The following is a 26,333-nucleotide window of genomic DNA, read 5'->3' as shown; positions in this document are numbered from 1 at the left end:
GGCTTTGCCAGGTGAAGCCACTTGCAAAGATCACACGGGATTCAAAACTGGGAAAACGTCTCCAAAGTCTCTGCTCTTAGCCATTAGACTTACCTTGGAAATATTTATTGGGCATCAGCCCCAAGAATTTGGACTTCATTAAATACAAACTTGTCTCCCCTGCTCCATTCAAAGAGCTCAGGGTCTTCATAGTAGATGTGACCTCTTACCATATACAGGAGGTAGAAAGTTAAAGGGACCGATAAAAGCAGTACGAAATAAAAGGGAACTAGTAAAATAAGGGAAGTAGAGATTAGTTATAATTGAAGAAATGAGACATAATTTCATAGAAGAGCAGTAATATCTGAGAAGCACCTTAGAAAGTAGATACAGTTTCTTTACCATATACTCTATATTCAATCCATCACCACGTCCTGTTAACAGCTTTAAAATAAATTACAAATCTACCTCTTTTATTTCCTCTGCTGCCAGCTTGGGTTAAACCACCATCTCTCATGTAGACTATTGCAGGAGCCTCTTAGCTATTCTCCCTGTGTCCCTTCTGTGGTGCACTGGGTTACTGTTATAGAGTTACATATCCGCAATGTGACTTGTAATCTCCCTTAGATGGTAGAGTCTATTTCTCTGTCCCAGGAATGTTAGGTTTGGTCACATGCCTTGCTTGAACCAATGGAATAATAGAAGGCATGACATAAGCAAAGGCTTTAATTATACTTGCATGATAAGGCTTAGACTCTTGTGCTTCTATGATCCTCCATGAGAATAGCAAAGGTTTGTATGTACTGCCCCTTTACCCTCACTTCCAAAACAAAGACACATGGGGCATGTCTAAACCCTCCTAGAGTCCACCTTATCATCCTAGAACAGGTGATCCATAGTCAATCTGCAGACTACGATTGTTTAAAAAAAGTTTTTGTATAAGCTACGAGGATTTCTATGTTATTTGTTATGCAGCAATAACTGACTAATACACACCATTTTCATATCAATTTATCACTTTCCCCTTCTCTACAGAGGAATCATTTTTTAAAATATAAATCAAATAATATACTCCTAAGCTTAATATCTATTAGGATTTTTATTACTTAAAATCAAACTCAGTTTCTTGTGATAGCCTACAAAACAGTCTGCCTAACTCTTTTTTCAGTATGATTTAGCCCACTGATCTTCTTTTTGTTCTTGAAATCCACAAATTAACTCTCATTTTAAAGTCTTTACACTTACTACTCTTTTTGTCCGAAAAGTTCTAGAGACTAAGTCTGTGCTAATATGATATCTATTAGCCACATGTGGATATTTAAATTTAAATTAACTAAAATTAAGTAACATTCAAGATTTAGTTCCTTAGTTATACTAACCACATTTCAAATGTTCAACAGGCACATGTGGCTAGTGGCTACCATATTAGATAGCACCGATATAGAATGTCTCCCATCACTACAGAAGGTTCTATTGATTATAACATGGCTCAGTTAAAATATTGCCCCTTCAGATAAGCCTACCTTGACTACCTACTTAAAGTAGCTCTCTAGCCTACTGTCTGTTCCATGACTCTATATGGCCATTTTTGTGGCATTTACCAACTATTTGAAATAATTATATGTATTTATTTGTTCACTAGAATGTAGACCCCAGGAATTCAGGGATTTTGTTGATTTTGTTCTCTGATCCATCCTGAGAGTCTAATAAAGAGTGAGTGTTTAGTAAATAGGAGTTGAATAAATGAGCAAAGTATTCTCGGTGGGAAGGTCTATGCTAAGTGGAAGCAGAAGCATGAACAAAAGCAGAGCAGTGAGAGATTGGGGGGCACATTTGTAGCAACACTGGGTAGGATACTCTGGCTGGAACATAGAGTATGGACTGTTAGATAAATCTCAAAAGGTAGGCAAACCATTTTGAAAGGTTTATTATTGAAAGACTCATATTCTGGGCTGAATTTGAACTTAAAAAAATGTGGGGAGCTATCGATAATTTTTTTATGACAGAGAACGTTCATAATTATAAAGTTGCTAGTCTTCAAGAAATTGAACTACCTGCTGTGTGGCAAGTGGATCATAGCACGGAGAGACTAGTCAGGAAGCTAAAAGATACAATCTGATGAGAAAGGAAGAAAAATGTGGGCACGGTCAAGACTCATTGTAGTGGGCAAAACCATACATCACACGTTTTGGATGGAGAGAGAATGATCGGGTGGACCACACAGACACTGGCATTTTGAGACTGAGTAACTCAACAGAAATAGAGCGAGGGAAGAGCAATGGGTTTGGCAGAAAAGATGCCAAAATCTGTTTTTGACATATTGGACCCAAAATGTAGACGTTAGCATCTTGGGGAAAGAGTATATACTGGGGGCGGGGAGGAGAAAAAGGGGTCAGAGAGAGCCCCAGTGTTGCTGGTGGGAAGAACACAGCATCACAAGGCTAAGGATTCTTAGGCAGAGATGTGAAGATCCTCACAGGTGTTCAGCTATGAGAAGCAAACACAGAATACAGCTGGAATTGTTGGGGAGCAATACATAATAACCCTAGAAACCATATTTTAAGGTATTCAGAGTGATCTTGGAGAAAGGAAGAAAAGATAGTAAGTATCGCTTAAGTAATTTTCCCAAAGCTAATAAATACCCGGTTTCTAGACTTCATGTGCATCCTTACAAGCTCCCCATTCCCAAAGCCTCCAGCTTTTTAGGGTCTGGAGTACAGATTAAATGGAGGGATCACATTGTCAGGTGTTCTCTGTCCTCCCTGGAAGCTAGGGCACTCCATAGGCTTTATCAGATGGGTCAGGGATGGCTGGAGCTTATTCTGCTTGCTTGAGCCTCTGCCCTAATTGACCACCTCAATTAACGAATGGAGTTTGGCACGGAGATAAGATGAAGCACTTCGATTTGACATTTCCTTCAACACATAATTTAAATCTCAGAATCCTTAAGTTTCATAATCACATACTTGGAAAGAATCTAGAAACCATCTAGTTCATTTCTCTCTCTGTGAAAGAATGAATATACGTACACACACACATACCTCCTGCCATCCTTACAGGCAACAGCAACAACTCTGAACTATTCTGAAAGGACAGCCAATGCCATCACCTCTCTGATAGGAATACCCTAGGAACCTTACTATCTGCCTCTGTTATGCTTAGTGGCTTCCACATCCTGTGGCTTTCTTGCCTTGGTAGCAAGTGCTCCTTTGTCAGCCTTTGACTTGCACATATAACATGATGCACAGAAACTAGCATCTGCCCTAGGACAACTGAGTGACCCAATTTGCAAGGCATTTGTTCAGGGCCCCTCGTTCTCCACTGCCTAGACCAAGATTCTCAATCTAACTTACCCATTGTGGCTGGTTTTTCACATTCCACAGGGTATCATACTCCTGTCTGGGTGGTCCATTTTTTTAAATGTTTATTTATTTGTTTTGAGGAAGAGAGAGAGCATGTGTGCACGCATGCATGTGAGCAGGGGCGGGGCAGAGAGAGGGAGAGAGAGAGAGAGAGGGAAGCAGAGAGAATCCCAAGCAAGCTCTGCACTGTCAGCAAGGAGACCAACATGGCGCTTGATCTCACGAACTGTGAGATCGCTTTGTGAGATCAGGCCCCGAGCCAAAATCAAGAGTCAGATGCTCAACCGACTAAACCACCCAGGCACCCCTGGCAGGCTCATTTCTAACTTTAATATTTGAGCTCAAATATCACCTCCCTAGAAAGGCCTTCCTTGACCACTTAAAATAGTGTTGTCTTCTACCATAGTGATTTGTCACCACATTCTATCTTCTTTATAACCATAGTAACAATTTCTATTATTTTTTATTTATTAATGTATTTATTGTCTACCTCCCTATAGAACATATGTCCTGTGGAAAGGAGGATCATTATCTATCATTTTCCAGTGTTCCCTCGGTGACTAGTAAAATGTGGAACATATAGTGGTTGCTTGTATTGGTCAGATATTGCTGTATAACAAACCATCCCCAAATTTAGTGGTAGATAACAATAAGCATTTATTGTCATCTTCCAGGTCTGCAGGTCAGCCAGGACAGCTCTGCTTCAGTCATTTGTATGTGGGTTGACTGCAGCACCTCTGGTTTTTTTGTTTGTTTGTTTGTTTGTTTTTTGTGGGTTTTCTTTTCTTTGTATTTCTCTTTCTTCTGGGACCAGCAGACTCTCTGAGGCATGTTTTCTTCTTGGCTTCTGCTTGAAACATACCTAACAATATTCCAGTTTCAAAAGCAAGTCATATGACCAAACATAACATTAATGGAACAGGAAGATATACTCTTCCCAAGGAGTTTGGGGGAAGAGATGAATAATTACCAAATAATAATCGAATCTACCACAATATTTCATAAGTATCAATAATTGAATAGGTGAGGGCATTCCTCATCTAGATCAGTTAACGTCTCTAGTTAAGCAAACCAGCTTCCAGTCCTTATAATCCTATAATCCTGTCTCATCAGTATTAGTTTTAGAATTTCAGTCCAATGTGAATCCATGACCTGGCAGAAAAGAACCATACCACCCTGTTCTCCTTGAACAGAAACTAACTTAAGAACTCTGCCTGTTTAACAGAGGTTAAAACCTCCTTCATTTCATCCTGGCTCACTCTGTCCCCCTCTTCAGGCATAGGGAAGCCTTCACTCCTGCCAAAAACTAGGAGAGATGGAACCAATTAGAAGAACCTACCATCTGGTGGTGTGGGCTCATCAGGTTTGCAGCCAGGATTCCAACTGGGACTGTTAAAGAGTTTGTGCACAATAGCTTGAGTGTCTGAGTAGAGCAGGAAATGTCTTAGTCACTGGGAGAGAGTATTGGTGCCTCAAAATCACCAGATATCTTAAGACTGACAGCTCCAACATTCTGTCAAAGAGAAGTCTGAAAAGACCACCCCTAGCCATGTGGGTGGACAAACTTCTAAAAATTGTTCCATGAACACAGGTTTGTTCCTGGCTGAAATGGGATTATCAAAGTCTTCTCAGTTTTGACTTACTTATGAATCTGCCTGCGTTTCAAACCTTTTGCCTACACTGACTTATGATCTTGCCTACCCCACCAGAATCCCTTGTATGCTCTTCTCTCTCTTTTCTTTTTAATGTTTATTTATGTATTTTGAGAAAGGGGGAGGGAAGAGGAGGAGAAAGAGAGAGAATTCCAAGCAGGCTCTGAGCTGTCAGCAAAAAGCCCAAAGTGAGGCTTGATCCCACAAACCATGAGATTATAACCTGAACTGAAATCAAGAGTCAGATGCTTAACCAATTGAGTCATACAAATATATACACACACACACACACACACACACACACACACACACACACACACACATATTTAGTATCTGAGAATAGAGCCAATGTAGTGAAAAGCTAAGACTGAAAATCCAGACGGTATATCTCAGTCCTCATAACATTATTCAAGCCCCTGAATCTACCTGCACATGAAGTCAAAACTATTCAGTTGGTTAAGTTTCTGTCACTTGCTACCAAGAGAGTCCTGACTGCTCAGTGCCCAAATGGGGTTGCCCCTTTTCTCTATAAGCAATAATCTCTTAAACTAAGGACACTGGCCCACATGTTTAGCCCAGTCTTGTGGCCTGAGTCATAAGTGAAAAGACATGCTTTTAGATATAGCACTGTTGCATATCTGGACCCTGGGTAAACTTAGCCTCCTTAAGATTTCAAATTTCCCCATCTACAAAATATATTCATTCATAGATAATGACCACCCTCATAGGAAAACACTAAAGACTAATTAGTCGCATTGTACTCGTGGTACATTCATGTTAATAGATAAGAAGCTTAGTTAATTATATTACCCTGCATTTCCCTAGCACTTCTGATTTTTCAAAGCTCTTTCATATAAGTAATGACATTTGCCTCTTCTAATAACCCTGAGAATCTGGTATTATAACCCCATATTATACATCTGGAAACTATGCTGGGCACAGAGATATCTCAAGGTCATACAGTAAGTCAATTCCAACACTGAACAAATTATTTCAATTCCTGTATACACTAATTATTCTATTAAATCTCATTGGAAATTGTCCTACTGGTCTATAATGCTCTTAAAATCAGAATAATATATACAAATGATTAAACTTTTATTGGGATGATCATCATAGCATTGTTTGTAGGAAAATATTTGAAAATAAACTAGATATTCAATAAAAGGAGACAAATTAAATAAATTGTACATATGTACAACAGGCTTTTAGGAAGACATTAAAAATAAATGTGTAATATTCATGGAGCGCCTGGGTGGCTCAGTCAGTTAAGTGTCCAACTCTTGGTTTCGGCTCAGGTCATGATCTTGGAGTTTTGTGGGTTCAAGTGCCGCATCGGGCTCTGTGCTGATGGTGCGGAGCCTGCTTGGGATTCTCTCTCTCCCTCTCTCTCTCTGTCCCTCCCCTGCTTATGCTGTCTCTGTCTCTCTCAAAAATAAATAAACTTAAAAAAATGTGTAATATTCAAAGTAACATATTTAACACTGGGCAAAAAAAAAAATCGTACTTATTTTTGAGAGAGAGAGAGACAGAGCATGAGCAAGAGAGGGGCAGAGAGAGAGGGAGACACAGAATCTGAAGCAGGCTCCAGGTTCTGAGCTGTCAGCACAGAGCCCAATGTGGAGCTCGAACCCAAGAACTGTGAGATCATGACCTGAGCCAAAGTTGGATGCTTAACTGACTGAGCCATCCAGGCACCCTTCTAAATCTATTAACTTTAAATTGATATGTTCAGAAAAAAGATGGGAAGTTTATCCTTAGTAATCTAATTACACAAATTTTATTTTGTTTGGTGTCTATGTCCCCCTGGTTTCCTATGATACACGTATTACTTCTGTACAGAAATTAAATGCTATTCTTTTATTATTTTTTTAACATTATTTTAAAATTTATTTTTGAGAGACAGAAAGAGACAGAGTGTGACTGGGGGAGGGGCAGAGAGAGAGGGAGACACAGAATCTGAAGTGGGCTCCAGGCTCTGAGCTGTCAGCACAGAGCCGGACGCAGGAGGTCATGACCTGAGGTCCCTGACCTCCCGGGACCACGAGGTCATGACCTGAGCCGAAGCCAGACGTTCGCTCAACTGAGGAGCCACCCAGGTGCCCCTAAATGCTATTCTTAAAATGTTCATTTCCATCCTAGAGATTCTACATAATGAACACACAGAAACAGGCTTAACCATTGGGTGTCAATTTCATTAGCCTACAACTGCCTCATTAACCCCAATTTTGCCCCCATCCTCTGAGATCTGGACCTCCCATGACCTTAGGCTTCTGTGTGCTCTTTGGACAGCAAGCTGGGACACACCAAAGTCACAAGAGCAGTAAGGGTGGAAAGAGATTTCCAGTATCTTCAGCACAATGCACACCTTGACTGCAGCTGGCACAGAGGAGCACAGGCCACCTGAAAGTGCAGGTGACTGTGTGACAAAAGCCATAAGCTCCGATAGCAGGGGAGCTGAGCTGCTGCTACAGGAAGGAAACTACAGGGTGTACAAGAGCAGCAGCACAGCAGTCAGTGGACTGAAGAAAGCCCTCCCAGACTGCAGATGTCTAGGGATGGAACCAGAAACACACAAGCTAATGCCCTCTCCCATTCCCTCTGGGAGCTCAGTTTTCTCATCTGAGGAAAGGGGAGATTAAAAGCACCTGCCTCATGGCGTTGTATTGAGTGGAAAGCTGATTTGAAATCAACTGTCATTTGTTCCTTCTCATAATAACCACATATGATTGGTACAGTTATTTCCTTCATCTGAAGGAAACTGAAGTTCAAAAAAAAAAAAAAAAGAATTGAATTGTCCAAGCCATACAAGGCATCAATGCCACAGCCAGGCCTTGAACCGGAAATCCTTTATAGACAGTAGAGTCTTGCACCTTATTTAGAACCCTTACTGACAATAGTCCAGGAGGAGCAGGGCTGAGCTTCTGATTTGACTTACAACTGGTTTTCACCCCCATCACTGTGTTCTAACAGCACAGTTATAACAGCCTTCCACAGGAATTTACAACACAGCCTATTGGAACTCTCAAAACTCATAATATCAGAGCACTACTCCCGTGAAAGGCAATAATTCAGGTTTACTCTCATCCTTGCCCCTGATGTTATATAATATACAGCTATTCATTCATTCATTCATTCATTCATTCCCTCATTCATTCATTCATTCATTCAACTAGCATCACTGAACACTATTCTGTGGTAGACACTGCAATGAGAAGCTAAAGAAAATGTGGCCATAGTTTCCAAGTTGCTTAGACCAGTTGGTCAGATAAGATAAAGATCTAGGTGACTAAAACCCAGGGCTAAGTATGACAGCTTAGGGAAGGTACCAAGGGCCAAGAGTCAGAGGAGGATATGACCATGGGAAAGCAAGGAAGGTGATATAAAGGCTAGGACTGACCATAAGGACAGAATATCAAAGGGGAACATGGAAGGAATGAACAGTTTCTAGGTACAAGTGGAGGAAACGGCAAGGAGGTGTCCAGTTTGACTGCAGACCAAAGTAGTGTAGTGTGGACTTTTCTGATGATGAAATTAAGTAGGGACTCCAGATGAGTCCTTGCCTCCATGCACAGGCCTACCAGCTGTGTGCTGGACCAGCCTTCAGTCCCCATGAGAACACCCATGGGCACAACACGGAGCCCATGTGACAACTTACCCCTACACCCAGTCATCGGCTTCCGCTGCCCCCCAGTGTCTGTCCCTCTGCCCAGCTGCCAGACTTCATCCCAAACTGGCAACAAGAGTAAAGGCACAGAGGTCATTTCTACATACGCAGAAAGTCTTCAGGGAACATGAAAGTGGCAAAGTGCTCTCAAGCATCTGAATTCTCGTGAGAAAGCAGAAATCTGACCACGACACTTCTCTGCTTAAAACCTTTAGTGGGTTTCCCATGGCTCTTGGGTTAAAGATCAAAATCTGTAATGGGGCCCCACAAGGCCCAGCCCTTGCCATCCTTTCCAGCCTTATGCTCCCCTCACCCCTCACGTCCTCCCCACCAGGCCTCTGTCCAGGAGGCTTCTAGAATAGGCCTCCTATTCCCAGCACCACATCACTAAAAACCCTTCAGTTCTTAGCTCAAAACCTATTCATCCCTCTGCCCAGAGTTGATTCCTTTGTAATATGCTTTCACTGAACCGTGGCCCTTTTTTTCACATCTTTGTCACAACCTATCATGATATACTCATCTGTACAATTCTTTGATACCTACATCTCTCACTAGCTGGTAAGCTCCGTGAGCACAGGGCTGCCTTCTGTTTTTGTTCACATTAGTAAGCCCTCCGTAAACACTTGTTGAATATTGAATGAATGTACCTGAGGCTCATGGGAGGCTCAGTACCCCTGCACTGGCATACAAAATGTAGCCTGCATGTGTAACTTGGTGGGGGCAAAGTTCAGAGTTTTCCTTAGATTCTCAATCAATCTAGTGGCTGATACAAGAGAGTCTTCTCTAAATAGTTTATCCCTGAGTCTTCTATACACTTTCACCATAGAAATACAGCCCTAGAAGGACTCTTAGAAATCATATGAGCTTTATGTTACATATTCATTTTTAAATGTTTATTTATTTTGAGAGAGAAAGCATGAGCAGGGAAGGAGCAGAGAGAGGGAAGAGAATCCCAAGCAGGCTCCACACTCAGCTCAAAGCCTGACGTGGGGCTCGATCGCATGAATCACAAGATGTGACCTGAGCTGAAATCAAGAGTTGGATGCTTAACCAACTGAGCTAACCAGGCACCCCTGAGCTTTATTTTCTAAATGAGCTGTATTTTCTATTTAATTTAAGTTAATTTATTTATTTTCAATATGAAATTTATCATCAAGTTGGTTTCCATACAACACCCAGTGCAATGAGCTATATTTTCTAAATGAGGATGGGGGCAGTGCTTGTTCAAAGTCACACACATGCATGTTTCCAGAAGTTAGTCCAGAATTTGAACCCATGTCTTCAAATCTCAATTCACATACTTTTCACTGCCTCAAACCTGGTGTGTGTGTGTGTGCGCACATGCACACGCATGACAGAGAGACAGAGAACTTCTTCTTTATATCAGGTTTTTTGTGCATGCCTATTTCCTCTATAAGAAGCTGAGCCCCTTCAGGGGAGAATCAATGCCTAATGCATTTTATTTTCCTCAATTCCTACTATAATGTCTTACATTGGCAAATGGATTTTATCTGTTGCATCAACTTCAGCTCTGACCAATTTGTAGTAGCTGCCTGTAATGCTATGGTGAGAAAGAATAAAAAAAAAAAAGAAAGAATTTAAGGCCATGTCTACACTCAGTGGGAAAGAATTCTGAATCAGTAAATTCTGTCTTCTAGGGTCTGGAAGGGGGTAGTAATGGTACATGTGCTCCATAGAGGGCAATAATAATAGAGTTTTGAATGAATGAACAAATGAATGAATCTTAACCATTGATCTTGACCATCTGAGTGGAGAACAGCAATCTGGCTGATTTCAGCTGTCTTCAACCTAGTCAGAGGAAGCAGTGTTCACAAAGTCGGCACCAAAAAGCTTATGATTAGCAATATTAGAAAAGAATCAAAAGTGAAAACGCAGATACATGTTGATGCCTGCATGTCTTAAAGGGAAGGCATACAGGAAAATGGAGAAGCCACAGTCAGATTTGTAACATCAACCAGACAAATGCAGACATCGGCCGTTTAACTGAGCACAGAGGGGATGCAGGAGGCAAACTCTGAACTCTCCACCTCCTCAAAACAAACACATGCCCCACCCTTCAGTGCCTGCTCAACCTCCGCAGAGGAATCTTCCTTATTGCCCACAGCCACTTTCTGCCTCAGAAACCTTAGCTCTTAACCCCCAATCATAAACTTCACCGTGGCACTTTTTGCGTTGGACTCTTTCACTGCTAGTTTTCTTTTCTGTGTCCCTATGTGTCTTGAAAGGGGGAAAGCTCACTGAGTTTTGGAGTCTCCAAAGCTGACTTCAAATACTAGGTCAGCCCTTCTCCACCGCAGAATATGGGGAAGACACTCTTGCCCAGTCTCAATAGCATCATCTACAAATTAGGGATAATAACTTTCTAGGATTGTCCGAAAACTCAAAGACAACATAGGTGAAGTATCTGTCACATGGTAGATCTTTGAAATAAACTTTTTCTATCTCAGGGGCGCCTGGGTGGCTCAGCTGGTTAAGCATCTGACTTTGGCTCGGGTCATGATCTCGCTGTCCGTGAGTTCAAGGCCTGTGTCGGGCTCTGGGCTGATGGCTCAGAGCCTGGAGCCTGCTTTGGATTCTGTGTCTCCCTCTATCTCTCCCCACCCCCCACACTCGCACTCTGTCTCTCTCTCTCTCAAAAGTAAATAAACATTAAAAAATTTTTTTTTTAACTTTGTCTATCTCAGCACCAGCCCTCCATTCTTTTAATTATTACTACATACAGGGTTTTTTTAGAGCAGAATTCACATATCTTTTGTGTCCTCTATTACTAGTTATAGAGTGAAGAACAGATATTATTTGAATGAAACAATGAAATGACAGGTGCTGAAGGATATAAATTATACATGAGCACCTCAGCTTGCTCACAGGCCTCGGCAAGCAGCATAATTTTGTTACAGTGCTTTATGTACAACAGGGAGTGGTGAGGACTTTGGTAAATGTGAGAGTTTATGCCTTATACTTAAGTTGGACAGCACTTCTCAGCTCTAGACCATAGAAGCTGAGAAGGAATGTAGGTCTGGGGTTACCCAATGGTCTAAATTTTTTAGAGAAGACAGAAATCTGGATTTTTATACCACATTTTAAAGAACACTATGAAGGTTGGGGCGCCTGGGTGGCGCAGTCGGTTAAGCGTCCGACTTCAGCCAGGTCACGATCTCGCGGTCCGTGAGTTCGAGCCCCGCGTCAGGCTCTGGGCTGATGGCTCGGAGCCTGGAGCCTGTTTCCGATTCTGTGTCTCCCTCTCTCTCTGCCCCTCCCCCGTTCATGCTCTGTCTCTCTCTGTCCCAAAAATAAATTAAAAATGTTGAAAAAAAATTAAAAAAAAAAAAGAACACTATGAAGGTCAATCAAAACAACTCAATTGACTATCAGTCTACAATTCTAAAAATGAGGAGGGACCCTTAGGCAAGAGTTAAGATGCTGTCCGTCTACTACCCATGCCTAAAGTCTGGTTAGATCCCCTGTGGGCTTCATGAATGGGTCTATAAAAGAGGGAAACCTACCATAATTAGGCAACTAGCCCCCACCTGCTTGCCATTCAGGCTCTCAGCATCTTTATGGTATATGATTCCCTGACTCCTAGAGACACTTGTTCATTTGTGTCAGAGGTACAGACCCTTGCCAGGTGTTCTCAGCAACATCAAACAATAGATATTTGTGATCTTTCTGGACAGTGATTCACATTCTGGTGTTACAGCTGATCTATAAACACATATCAAGGCAAGAATGCAGGACAAACCAACTGGGGCATAAAAACAATGCCTCCAGGAGCCAACTAGGTAAATAAAATGAGACAAACAGTCTGGTTGGGAAAGAAACCATCTAGATGGATGGTGGGAATACTCCCACCTCAATCCCAGCAAATTGGAGTTACATAGATGTGAGATCTAATACTGCCACATCGTTTAAAATTTCAAAGAGCCTAAGATACCCAAATTTTGATGTGAAATTCCATGATTCTTTTTTTTTAATGGTTATTTATTTTTGAGACAGAGAGAGACAGAGCATGAGCAGGGGAGGGGCAGAGAGAGAGGGAGACACGGAATCCGAAGCAGGCTCCAGGTTCTGAGCTGTCAGCCCAGAGCCCGACGCGGGGCTCGAACTTATGGACTGAGAGATCATGACCCGAGCTGAAGTCGGACGCTCCACCGACTGAGCCACCCATGTGCCCCGAAATTCCATGATTCTTAAATATTGTGCTGAACCTAGCTTATGGATGCCATTTGGGGTCCCTTCTGCAGTATTTGAGAAATGGCACATGAGAGGCCCAGCCTGGAATATCTCAAGAGGACAGAACAAGAGAGTAACAAAGTCAAGTATCCTCTTTACTCTTGCACATGTCATTCCCTCTGCCCAGAACACACTTGCCTCATCCCTTTCTTGCCCTCTCACCTTGTCTTCCTGGAAAGCTTCTATGTATCATTGAGACTCGCTTCCACCACCACTGTCTGAGAGGCCACCCCCACCCTTTAAGGCATCTCGGACACTTCCCACAAATTGCTGCTCCAAAACAACAGTACATTTTAATTTTCTCTTTACAGGACAGCCAGCCTCACAAGGGATAACGTCCTACAGTGCAAGGAACATGTCTTACTGTTGTCTGCAATTTCAGTGCTTAACACCATGTCTGGGTCTGATTAGGGACTCAAAAATGCTTGCTAAGGGAATGGAGGGCTTTTTAGATTCAAGAATTGCTCAAAGTGTGATTCCCATACTAACTACTATGGAGCCCACCGCCCAGGGCCAGCTCTGGAATATTCTTACTCAAGAAGTCTAAGAATCCACCCCTAAGTCTTGCTTTAAATAAGCTGTCTGGGTGAATTTTATATGCACTGAAGTTTGAGGTCCTCCTGGCTAAACTGTAACCGTAACTGTAAGGAAAGAGGCTGCGTCTTCTTTGTTGGCCATTATATTCCCAGCACTGGTACAGCATTTGGCACGAAATAAGCACTGAGCATTTGTATACGGAGGGAACGAACGGATGCATGAGTGAAAACTTAAGGATTAAGTTATAACTGCTCCTCACACCTTCAATGGAAATCCCTATCAGTATCTCTCATCTGCCCATTTATTTATACTTACCACAAAGGCACCGAGATAAGCTGAATATCTGGTCAATAATGACTATCACTATGGACAGTCTCCTCAACCCATACCCCTCCAGGCTTGGAAGAATGTAAGGCCTTTGCTGATTCAATGACTTTATCCCTGAAGGATTGCAGACAAGCAAAGCAAGGAAACTTGATTACAAAGAAGACACAAACCTCTCATCTTAGCTACTGGGATTAGTAATACTCCTCTTCCATCTTCCCTGCATCCGCTACCCTACAACCACCACTGTTCCTTTTTGATCCTCTCTTGCCAACACATCCAGCGGGCATAGTTCCTGTTATACTTCCTCTCCCTTCCCTTCTCCACCCTCTGGTGGAGGGATAATGAATAGCAAAATGGGCAAGAAAAAAATCAAATGACAGCAAAAATTATGAATAGCAAACATTTAGTTTGTTTTCTGGAGGTAATTAGACAGTTAATTTAAGGTAACTACTAGTCCAGATTTCCAAATAGCACATGAAATTAAATCTGAATAAAATGCCTTTCTTGGTTTTCCATAAATGATTAGTTAATGCAGCCCACCTAAAACCGATCTACTCCCTTTGACGTTTTTTACTCAATTCAAATTGAGGCAGATGTACCATTTTCCCAGACCAATGGACCATAGGGAACATAGCCCCAAAATGTTTCCTAGCCTCATATAAAAACTAACAGAGAATCCTCCAGGCAGGCTGGGAATTACAATGCCACCATTGCCACCCAAATTGCCCAGTACTGGCTCTGATCTTGGAGCTAAAGAGAAAAAAAATAAAGATCTAAGCACAAGATAACATTACTGCTTCTTAGACAATTTCCACAGCAGAATTCCCCACTGGACTATAAGCTACTTGAAAGCAAGAGCCTTTTATCATCTCAGTTTTCCCAGGGTCCATCTCAATTCGTAGCATTGAAAAAACATTTAAAGAAAGACCAAATTAATAGAAACCTGTGCACTGGTATATGGCAGGAATCAAGTTAAAGAACCAAGATCCATTCACTCCAGATTTACTAACTACAATGGGTAACACTGTCTGTATCATATTTCAATCTCCCCAATAAATGGCCAACAGCCCTATTACAGATCAAGTCTTAGGTAGCTAACTATACAGAAACACCACCTTTTGCCTCAGAACATTTCCTCCTTTTTTTTTTTTTTTTTTGTCTTTTATAATTTGTCCTGTCAGTCAACATCTCAACACCAGGACAGCAGTTAACATCTCATTCCACCAAGTTCTGCTGTGGACAATTCTCAGCAGTATGAGTGAATATACATGTCAGCCATTTATTTTTCCTGATTCCTTAAGCAAGTAATCCTTCCTGAGTAATGGACCCCTTTGAGAGTATGACAAAAGCTTTGGAGTATGACAAAAGCTATGGAGCCTCTCCTCAGTAAATAAATTAGCATATGCATATAAATGCAAACTATTATGCATAATTATAGGTTGTTTTTAGATACGTTCATGCCCACATCCAAATCCTCCTTTCAGAGACCTACTCTAAGCCATAGTAAAAGGAATGGGAGGTTATTTGAAAACCAGATACCTATTCAAGATGATTCTAGCTTTCCGGGGAGATGGTGTCACCGAACTACGATTCAACAATTAAACTCCAGCTCTTTTTTAAGGGTGGTAAGTAACACAGTAGACAAGATTTTCAACCTCAGCATTATCAAAATGCAGAATTGCTATTTTATTTACTCAATGGGTCACTCTGGTGTAAAATCATAGCTATATTTTGAAGCACTATAAGGTTTCCTCCTTAGGTGCTTTATCAAGCAACTGCCTTAGAAGTCTCTGAAACACCCTTTTGCTTCTTGAGTAATCTAAGCATAACTGATCAGGCTACCATAAGGATCAGTGTATCTATCACAGTGCCAGGAACATGGACCTTGGGGTCACAAGACCACCATTTATTTCTTGGGCAACCCTGGGCAAGTTATATAACTTGGTGCAGCCTCAGTTTTCTAAAAAGAAGATAACATAGTGCCCCCTAAGGCACCTGTGAGGATTAAATGAACTAACACATGAAAATTAGTGTACTGCAAGGGCCATAGTGATGCTCAATGAATGATAATAAATGCCAATAAAGTTGTCTATAAAATACTTATAGTTCTTAACATATAGTAAATCCTCTATAAATGGAATCTGGAATAATTCTTGGAATTTGAATTAACATTATCTTATGAGTGGTCTTAAGGATAGCAAGAATTCCAAATTCTCAATATGAGCTTTCAAGGCACAATGCACATTCAGTTTAAATCATTGAGAGTCCTCCATGAGGGAATGTGGGAAAGAGTTGAAGGAAATAGGATCTATGTGTTTGACTATCCATAGTTCCATAGAAGATCCTCCATAGGATCTATGTATTTGACTATCCATAGCTCTGTAGAAGTCACCAACTCCATAGTGGCACACAAAACCTACAGTGCCAATTTAATCCAGTTTTGGGTCTCCAGTTGTTCTTGCCCATTCAGCTCACACCTCCATGCCATAAATCCCTACTTGAGCTTAATCCCTGGAGGGAAAATGTCTCTGCTGATTCATTTTTATGCTTCTCTCTGTCTTCAAATGGCAATCGGGCAACCACACAATCTCCTTTTCAGTCCTAGTTGTCAGAAAAACTCAAAATGGTCTTTGTTGCCCACATTTTTTGAATGCATTCAACTCATATATCAGAGACTTCTCTCTTCCTTCTCTTTCTTGAGGTCACCTCTGTTCTGTTTTATGCTCAGAGGCCATCCAACAAACTATGCCTTAAGCAGGCAATCACTTAAAAGCATTTTGGAAATAGTCAAGGCACCAATTTTAAAATAGTTATTGGTCATTTCCCAAAATGGGAAACCAGATATACAACTTGTCATATACCCTTTCTAATCAAGCTACAGGTAACATTTTCTCTTTTTAACTTATGCACAGGAAAGGCTTAAGCATTTTAAACCACATTTTCCAAGTTCGAATCTTTAATTCTACACCTCTCATAAGTTTCTTACGTGTGAAGCTCTCTCAACTGAACAAGAAAACCTCTGCAAGGTAGGGAAGATGCAGTCAACCCAAGCTCCGATTGTGCTGGCATTTAAAGTTAGCTGACAGTGAGAAAGCAGACCCATTTTCTAAAGCATTCCAGGATCTAAAATACCAACTGATGGAATCGCTCAAAAGGCCCCATTTTCTTGGAGGGCTTTCTCTTAGGAAGACGAATGACAACTCAAGTGGTTTTTGTGACACCGCCACCTACTCACAGGCCCTCCTTTCATTGGCTAATCGCAGAAAGAAATGTCAGAAATAGAAGCAATTACTTACATCTATAGGTCATCTCAAAGCTGTCGCTGATGTTCACAATATCAATCTGGGGGAGCAGCTTGGGGGGCTCTGTGAGTTGTGACAAAGCAAATCTAAAAGCGGCATGTTCCTGTGACTGCTGGTTTGGAAATAATCCCCCTAAGAGGAAAGAAAAGGCAACATAGCATCTGGGATAGAGATGGGTTTAATCCCCCAAGAGCCCACCCCAGATGGGCCCTTTTCTTCTCCCCGTGCCAAACCCACTAGTTGTAGCCTTTAGTCATGGGGATATGAGTTCAAATAGACTCAACTAGACTTTGAGGCTTAAACTTCCACTGATGAGCTTTTATGTGCCAAGGCCTCTAACATCTATCACTCTGCCCAAACATCTGATTGTTTGCTCCTCAACCCAGATCAGGTCAGAGAAAACGGGAGAACTACATTTCTCGTTCTCCTCCCTTCGGTGACCATCTGGGTGGCCTAAGCTCTTCTGTGCATGTGAACTCTCACTGTGTCTCATGTTCCCTGTATTGGACCCGTTTCTCATTACAGAGCCTTACAGGCAACAAATGTTGCAGGGTGAAATCTAGTTCTGGGACTCTGTGGGCTTCTCCAGCACTCTAACCTTTTGCTTTGACACTTTTGGTCTTTGACCTAGCAAGACCTGCATACAGTTTAAGTATTCTATGGCCTCTAAGGTTTATTATTCATTTCCTCTGAAAACCCTGGACTTCTACAAAGAGTATTTTGCTTCTTCTTTGACACTCATGATCCTAGCTACCTAGGAATGGCTTGTTACATAAGAGATTGCCATTGTGTATATTTGCATGGTAGAACCTTGGACTTCAAAGACGTGGGGGCTTAAGAACGTCAAGAGGGTACAAAGAATATTCTATTCTAGTAAAAATCACAACAAAGGTGCCTGTTGAGGCTCTTGTTCCAAGAAGCAAGAGCACATGCCCTTACCTTTGTATTTACTGTGGACATGTAAATGAATTAAGCTCCATTTCTATAAACTGGAATCAGCTATTTTCAGAGACTAAACTATAATGAATATTTACATAGAAGTTTATCTCAGCTTCCACAGGAATCACAGCCCCGGCGTAATGTACTTATAACTTCGTCTACAGTGGGTACGTGTTTGTTTTTGAGAACCAATAAATGGGTTGTAAGGCTTTTATTAGAGATCGTACAAGTAGAATCAAGTACTACCTGATGGCGGTGATATTTTCAGCATTTGTTCTGCAATGTAATGTTTTAACCTTTTATTTGAGAACAAATCATGGTCTTATCAGTTGAACAAATAAGTTGGGGTTAAATATAATGAAAAATCTACCGAGATACATGGGCAAACATATCATATGCATGTACACAAAACACCTCTGTGCATTTATCCCCACAGTGATATATACAAATACATTTGGAGAAAGCAAGTCCACAAATCTCAAGGCAAGCGTTTACAATCAGCGAACTATGGGCAATATGTAGGTACCAACATAAACAATGCTACACATAAAAGCAAGTGATTTACACATGTTCATATGCCTCCATTTTAAGGAGTGAAAACAAAAAACTCCTTCTAGATTTTGATGCCTCACCCTCCCTCCCCCCAGGTGACCACACCCCAAACACATTCCTGCCCCCTTCCTCCTCCTCTGTAATGAATGAAAGAGGCGGTGGGGTGGGGAGGTAGGCGGCTACAGACTGGGCTGCAAGAGAAGTGTCTCAGGAGGCAGGAAGTTTTGTTTTGCGTGTAAGGTGTAAGGCACTAACACATATACACAGACACACTTCAGGATGTAGCTTAACAGGTGTCAGGAAACAAAGCAAGTTACTCCATGGCTGTTCCAGCCACCCTTGGAGCCAGCATGCTGGAGAGGCCAGAAGAGACTGCTACCGCAGCACATGTGTGCCCAGCAAAACAGGACCTGCAAAACCACCACCACCAGCAACCCCCCCCCCCACACACACACACACACAAACACACACTCACACAAAGAACACAAACTACCAGTCACAGGAACTTTCCCTGGTGGAGATATGTCTCTATCAGGGGAGAGAAAACAGAACCCAAGCCAACCAAGATGCCTCCCAGCAAAGCAGCTTGCTCCATTCCGGGACACATCCAGCACTGAAAGGCTGGTCACAATGAAGCCCCGAGCCCTTGTGGACATGCATTGTTATCGGTGTCATTGCTCTCATTTGTTTTGCTTTCACCCATCATTGTGAGGGGGAGCAATATCTACCAGCTGTTCCACAAATACAGGGAGGGTGAGGGGTCCTTTAGAAACGCAACAACCAGGAAGGGAAATGGGGAACAAAAAGGCATGCAGCATGTTGAAACCTGCCTCCAAGTTGAGAGGATAAGAGCCTAGTGACAGGGAGAGCTAAGCGGAGGGAAGGGAACTATGTGTACGTGTGTTTGTGTGTGTGTAAAAGGTAGACAATGTCTGTGGATGGAAAATATAAGAGGAGGGGGCAATGGAAGGAAGAAAGGAAGTTCCAGGATCGGAGGAGTGGGGACCACCAGCCCAGCATGGCAGACAGCAGACAGAGGGCAGCTGGGGGAGTCCAGAGCAGGAATAAAAGCCCCCTGGACTTTGAGAGGGGTCTTTTGGCATTATTTCAGCTGCTGCAATAAACCCAGCACCCTTCACTCCTTCTTTCATAGGGTCTCTTTCCCCTCCCCCAGCCAAGAAATAACCATCCCCTCGGTCATTTAAATACATATATGCATGTTTAATAGCTAATCACACAGAAATACACCACACATATTTATATAAATGAATGAAATCAGGCATCATCTATGAAGCAATGGAGTGAACTCCTTTAAACACCCACTACCCTTTTGCTGGCTACAGCCTGAATTTTCTTTCCTTCAAAGCAGTGGTTCCTCCATTTCACATGCTCATGCATAGAGTGTGAGTGGTGTGTGTGGACCTGTGTTTGTGTGTGTGTGTGTGTGTGTGTGTGTGTGTGTGCACACTTCCCACTGCCCCTCATCTGATCCAGAGAAGCCCCCTCCCCTGCTGGTGGTCCAAGTCTAGCTTCCATTATCACCCAGCTTTCTAACCAACCACAATCTGTAGCGAGAAGGGGGGGACACAGGGACACAGACAACACCCCCACCCCCCCCCAAAAAAACCTTGCCAGACCCAGAAAGTCCCTCCCCAGGCTCCCCCTCTCACTCACCGATCTGGATGTTGTTGGGGAAATTGGCACCTACTACCGCGCCTAGGAAACCGGTGCAGAAGAAGGCAAAAATGTGCTGCATATTCCTTTTTGCATTGGCGAAAAAGAAGCCCAGGTCCAGTCATAGATTTGGTATTTCCCCCCCTTCCCTTGATTCCTCTCTCTGTTCTGCCTGTTCTTTTCCTCCTGCAGTTCCTGCCTTCCTTGCTTGCTTCCTTCTTTCCTTCTGGGAGGTTTGTCTGTTTCCCTTTGGAATCCGAGCACTTAAACGGCAGCGTTAACACCAACTGACAGCCAGATTAACTGAGCACGGAAGAGAAGCCCGTCCTCATGCTGGCGGAGCGCTGGCTCGCTCCCCCTCTCCTCTCCTCTCTCCTCTCACAGCCTGCCTCTCTCTCTCCCTCCCTTTCTCTCGCTCTCCCCCTCACACTCACACAGGCAGCAGGCTCAGTGCTAATACCCACCGAGTTTCACAGCTGACCTCCTCTCCCTCCCACCCCCAGTCTCCCAGTCCTCACCTTCTCCTCCTTTCTGTGTGTGCGGTTAGGTGGGGGGGAGGGGGGTATGATACAGGGTGCCTGGTCCTGAAAGGGACAACCCAATCCCCCTTGCCCCCTTCCCCCTCCCCCGCCTCCCCCAGCTCTCTCTGCCCCCTCCCTCAGGTCCCAGTCAAGCAGATGCTACTGGAAATGTGGGTTCAGCTGTAAGTCAGTAGGTGGCAGGGGGTCCCCACAATAGTCCTCCATCCACCCGCTGCTTGATCTAGGTCACTTTTTCTAGGAGCGCACGGGCTGTGCTGGATATATCTCCTGCACTCCACTGGCCCAATTATTCCTACAACTAATTCCTGAGGGGGAAGACCCTAGAAATCCCTCCTAGGAGCTTTAAAGGAAAGTAAAGCCTTTTCCTTCCTAATGGGAGGAATGACAGAAAGGCTAACCAGAGGGTCTGGAATGATTGACGGGTGCCTTGACTTGGACATTTGGCAGTCCCTGTCTGCTTTTACAGGCCAAATTGGTGGTCCCTTCTGAATCCCAGGCATTTAAAATGGGCCCCCTTCCCACTTTCCCTGCATGCCACAGGAGTCTATAGCATCAGAATTGTGTGGGTGTACAATAAAGGCTAAGGATACTTAGAGCAATTACATGAGTCATTTTGCAGGGATTCTAACTGAGAAGATTCAGGCTTCTTTCAGTTATCTCTGGATGCTGGTCATGCCCAATGTGAACTAGAACTCTGCAGACCCTCCTGGCCTGGAGCTTCCACTGAAATAACCTGTAGAGAGAACAACTGTGTTCACAGAAATCGCGTGGGTTGCAAAGTGACAGTCACTAACCGCCACAGAGCACTTTGCAGTTTCTGAAGCAACTTCATGGTGTTTCCTCACTCTCTCCTCACGCCAGCCCTGTGAAGTGGCCACCACCCTTGTCTTACGGATGAAAAACCTGAGGCTCTAGGGACTCAATCATAAAAATACAGACCTACAAAGATGGAGTCTGGACCCTCAGGACCAACATATGGTCCAACCTGTGAACTTGAATGTTCTAGGCAATACCAATTGACCCACAACCCTGGTCAGAACTCCTGCCCAACAGATGATACCATAGGAAAAAGAAAGTCCACCCTTCCACAGCTGGAAAGAAGAACAAACATGATTTGGCTTTGGCATTTGACTAGGCCATTTTATCTCCAAACTCCTCACTTCCTTCACCAAGATTGCTCAGTTATGCACACTAACATGGCAGCTATGAGGGCTGGGATTTGCAAGAAGTATCTGACCATGTTCAATGGAGCTCCTAAACTAGGGACAAATTGGAGGTCAGATGCTTTATAATCACCTATGCACTTCCACATATATTAATTAACTCAAGTGACTTTTAGAGCTAGTGTTTATTCATTTACCACATGCCAGGTACCACGCGAGGCAATGTGCACACATCACTTACTTGTGCCATAGCACCTGTGGTAAATAATCTCACCCCCATTTTATAGATAAAGAAACTGAGACCTAATAATTTACCCAGGTTTCCACTACTAACAAGGGAGAGGTTGGGGATTTGAACACAGGAAACTCTACCATGAGACCCAAGGTCTTAACCCTCAGGTTCTAATGGCAGAAATGATGGGGCAAGGACATTCTAGAGGCAGTGTAAGAATCAGCTTGAGAAGGTGAGAGAACAGATCAGGAAAGACCACCTCTAAGGTCCCTGCCAACATTAGGAGTCTATGATACAATGATTCCATCTTATAATTTCTTCATTTGCATTTTTTTGTCTCTTTCTATTTTGAATGGTACCTGGGGATATTTCAAGTTCTCTGAGCTTTGTGCCTGGTAATAATAATAATTAGGCTGTCACTGAAAGCTCCACACTTTTCTGTCACCTTTCAGAGGAAGATCTCAAAGTCCTTTACAAGGATTAATTAGCGAAACCTCAACGCCTACCTGTAATAGTTAAGATTTGTTTTGCTTACTTTGGGGGAAGGGGGCTTGAAGGAGTCAAAGCCATGCATTTTCTAAGATCATTAGAAATCATATAGTCAGACGGGTTTTCCCAAAATATAGATTTAACCATGTCATTGCTTTCCTCAAATATGGTCAATGGCTCCCCTTGGCCTATTAAATACATAGTTGTTCAATGATTAAATAAACACGGAGCTTAATATTTCAAACTTGGGCATTTAGGTCAAATTACGCTTAGGTTCAACTGTTTATCTTTGAAATTCTCTTCAAATATTGATGGAGAATCTACTCGGTAGCAGACAGGGTATCAGGGGCTGGGGGACATGGAAAGGAATACGACACAGTTTCCTCCTCTAGGCTGGTGAATGTAGCAGAAGAGGAAGATAGACGGATCCTGCCATCTGTCATCCAAAGCAGATCATGACACGTGCTCTAATAGAGATGTAAACACAACTCTGGGGGGGCAAAGAAGGAAGCAACCAATACATCTGTCCGTGGGGAGCCAGCAAGGCTTCAAAAGGCAGAAAGTGAGGGCCGGGGAAGACATCCAATCCGAGGGAAGTGCATCAGCACGGGCTGGCGGCCGGAGAGGACACTGTGTACTCCAGAAGCCCTGCATCTGTGGTGCAGGCAAGGAAGAAAGAGTGGGGAACATGAAGCAGAGAAGTCACAGTCAATATTTGGAAGCCCCTGAATTCCTGGCAGGCAATGGAGAGCAAGGGGACATCTTGAGTACAATAGTTATATGACCAGGAGCGTACATGAGAAGGAAGCAACTGGCCTCTCGTGGAAGGTGATTTCCTCATTTCTTAAGACTCAAAAGTTGGGACTACACACCATACTTTGCCTCAATAACCTGTTCTGATGTCATCCTTCATTAGTTCATCATGCAGTCCCTCTCATTAGTTCCCGGTTCTATTTGCCACCGCCAGTATCAGTCTTGGAAGGCTTGACTGTTCATAGGCTACCGTGACTGAGGGCAACCAAACCCTGTACAAATTTGTCACATAGTGTGATTTACATACACTTGTACATCCATCATCTCATTTCACTCCCCCCCAAAACCCACAAGGACTGGAATTAGAACCTACTTTTACAGATGAATTAGCACTCAGAGTGCTTGGATGGTTAGCTTAAGACAGTGGTTCTCACCTGGCAGTGATTTTTCTCCCCCAAGAGGGTATCAGGCACATGTCTGGAGTCATGTTTGGTTCTCATAACTGGGGAGGCGCTGCTGGCATCTTGCCAGTAGAGGCCAGGGATGCTGCTAAACATCCTACAATGCATAGGACAGCCCCCCACAACAAAGAATTATCTGGTCCAAAATATCAATAATGCTGAGATTGAAACATGCTTCTTAAGGAGACAGAGCAAATGGCACATCTGAGACTAGACACCAGGGCTCCGATCCTAGCCTCTCTCTTCATTATATTACATCGAAGAAAGATTAGATTAATCTTCTCTAAAGACTTTTCACACTTTAAAATAGGACACCTGAAAATGAATGTTCCTTAAAGTCCAAACGGATGTACCTAACGGAGGGGCTCCAGGCAGTTGACAGGCCAGTGGCAAAGCCTTCTAATGCTTCTCTGTGCCCCAGAGATGGCATGGCGCCCACTCCCGAAATCATTCTGACCTATCGCAGTTCATGTTTTTGGCATACTTTTTTTTTTTTTTAACACTTACTCATTTTTGAGAGACAGAGAGAGAGAATCAGTGAGGGAGACACAGAATCTGAAGTAGGCTCCAGGCTCTGAGCTGTCAGCACAGAACCCAACGTGGGGCTTGAACCCACAGACCTTGAAATCATGACCTGAGCTAAAGTCAGACGCTTAACTGACTGAGCCACCCAGGTGCTCCTTTGGCATTCTTTAAGTTCCATTACCATATAGTCAGAAATAACCTAAGATTTATATATATATATATATATATATATATATATATATATATATAATTTTTTTTTTTTTCCCTTAACAAATTATAGAGAATGGCATTGGTCAGGGATTGAAAATACAAATGCCTCTTTGGGCCAAGCAAGAAAATGAACAAATTGAGCCAAGCTGGTGAGAAGGCAATGAGGACAAAGACAACTAGAAGGTATAAAATATTTCAAAAGGCAGTTGCAGGCCCTTGATGACAGCCAATTGTTGGAAGGAACCAGAGGCCTGATGTGGCCTAATAGTCTGATTTTTTTTTTTCCCAAGAGAAAGCAGAAATAAGGATTTTGTGTTTTTTTAAACACCAAGTGTACCTTCCCTGCACAGGATACAAAAACGCAGGGGGTGTACAGAGGGAAGTGTCTCTCAGCTTGAGCTGGCCCACGGGCCACAGAGTGCCAGTTCTGGGTCAGTGGAAGGTGAGACTCAAGGGTCCAACTTGGGGGATAAGTCCATGTCATCTCTGGGCCTTTGTTCCCCCCTCTGTAAAGTGATGAGACTAGATTAGGTGATGGCTATAGACTGTTGTGGCTTTGACCCTGTGAGTCCATTTGAGGGCAGGGACCCAGTGAGAAAGGAAACTGATGAGGTATGGATCTGGGAGGGCCTGTGCTCTCCCCCTGTGAGTGACCAGGGCCATCAGCAGGTTCCTTCCCCTCCCCTGGGCTCGCATCTCAATCTGTAAAATGTGGGGGTTGTACCAAGGTCTCTTCTGGCTCCAATGTCTTAGGCTTCTAGTGCAAAACAATTCAAGGGTGGGGGGAAGCCATCAAATTTATGATCTGAGAACAGATCGCTGACAGCTAACAAATTGGCAAAAACGCAATCAGAGAGAAGCTGCCTCTGTGGCTTTTATAAAGGCCCTGTTTTAAAAGATGTAGAAGAAAATAATAATGATAATATTTTTCATGTTTTTAGCACAATTCCTACAGAAAGCTCCCAAAATACTCCACAGACTGTGTGTGGTGAGAACACCACCCCAAAGAATGTAATTACCCAGCCTGGAGTTCTGCCAGGTTTAACAGCATTTTCTTTCTTTTTTTCTTCTTTCAGTCTTCCCTCCCCTTCTCAAACAAATGACAGCATTTTCATAAGCCCTCAGCATTACTAGGTAATTAGGGAGCAGTGCAAGTTCTGGAAAATACCCTGGGGCAGGATCAATGCCTGGGAAAAAAAAAAAAAAAAAGGTCTATTCCAGGGGGAAGATCCTACGCAGGAGCCTTACTGGTAGAAATCGGAGGCACCACTGACTTCCTCCGGATCAGCAGTGCCTTCAGAAGGGTGGCCTGGGCAATGCTCACAAGAGCGGCTGTCCAGCGCACCGCCCTCCCCACGGCTTTGCGGGGGGCGGGGGGGGGAGAGGGGAGGAGGGCCCTGGTCTACAGGCAAGACAGCAGGACTCTCAGTGCACCCTCGATGAATGCATGATTTTGGATGAGGTAGCCCACCCCTTTGTCTTGGTGTCTTGTCTGTGACATGGGGTTGACAAGAGGCCTACTTCATGAGGCTCGCATGAGGATTAATAATATGCCGGATGCCAAGGGCCTGGCAAAGCTACAAGCACACAGTAAGGACTTTGCCAGCTATTATTGCAGGAAGTGGGAAATGTGATTGTTCTCGCCTAGTGGTTGGAGTTCAGGTGCGTCCTGGCACCTGAGGCCTTCCACGTGGCTCCCATCTGCTTCTGAAATCT

General features: G+C 43.2%; 1 protein-coding gene across 2 annotated transcripts in view; it reads right to left on the bottom strand.

The window, feature by feature from the left end:
• Positions 1-20,681, bottom strand: part of GRIA1 (glutamate ionotropic receptor AMPA type subunit 1) — a 306,881-nt gene extending 286,200 nt beyond the window's left edge. The window contains exons 1-2 of one of the 2 annotated variants that reach the window (XM_058720887.1): positions 20,243-20,681; positions 17,072-17,209 (exon numbers count right to left, since the gene is read on the bottom strand). In XM_058720887.1, the coding sequence (XP_058576870.1) occupies positions 17,072-17,209; positions 20,243-20,324 (220 nt within the window). In that variant the 5' untranslated portion in view covers positions 20,325-20,681. The remainder of the gene's footprint in view (positions 1-17,071; positions 17,210-20,242) is intronic. The other variant, XM_058720886.1, reaches the window with a different exon arrangement.
• Between the last annotated feature and the right edge of the window lie 5,652 nt (positions 20,682-26,333).

This window comes from Neofelis nebulosa, chromosome 1 (assembly GCF_028018385.1).
Source record: "Neofelis nebulosa isolate mNeoNeb1 chromosome 1, mNeoNeb1.pri, whole genome shotgun sequence".
NCBI lineage: Eukaryota > Metazoa > Chordata > Mammalia > Carnivora > Felidae > Neofelis > Neofelis nebulosa.
This window is presented reverse-complemented; position numbering and strand designations above follow the sequence as displayed.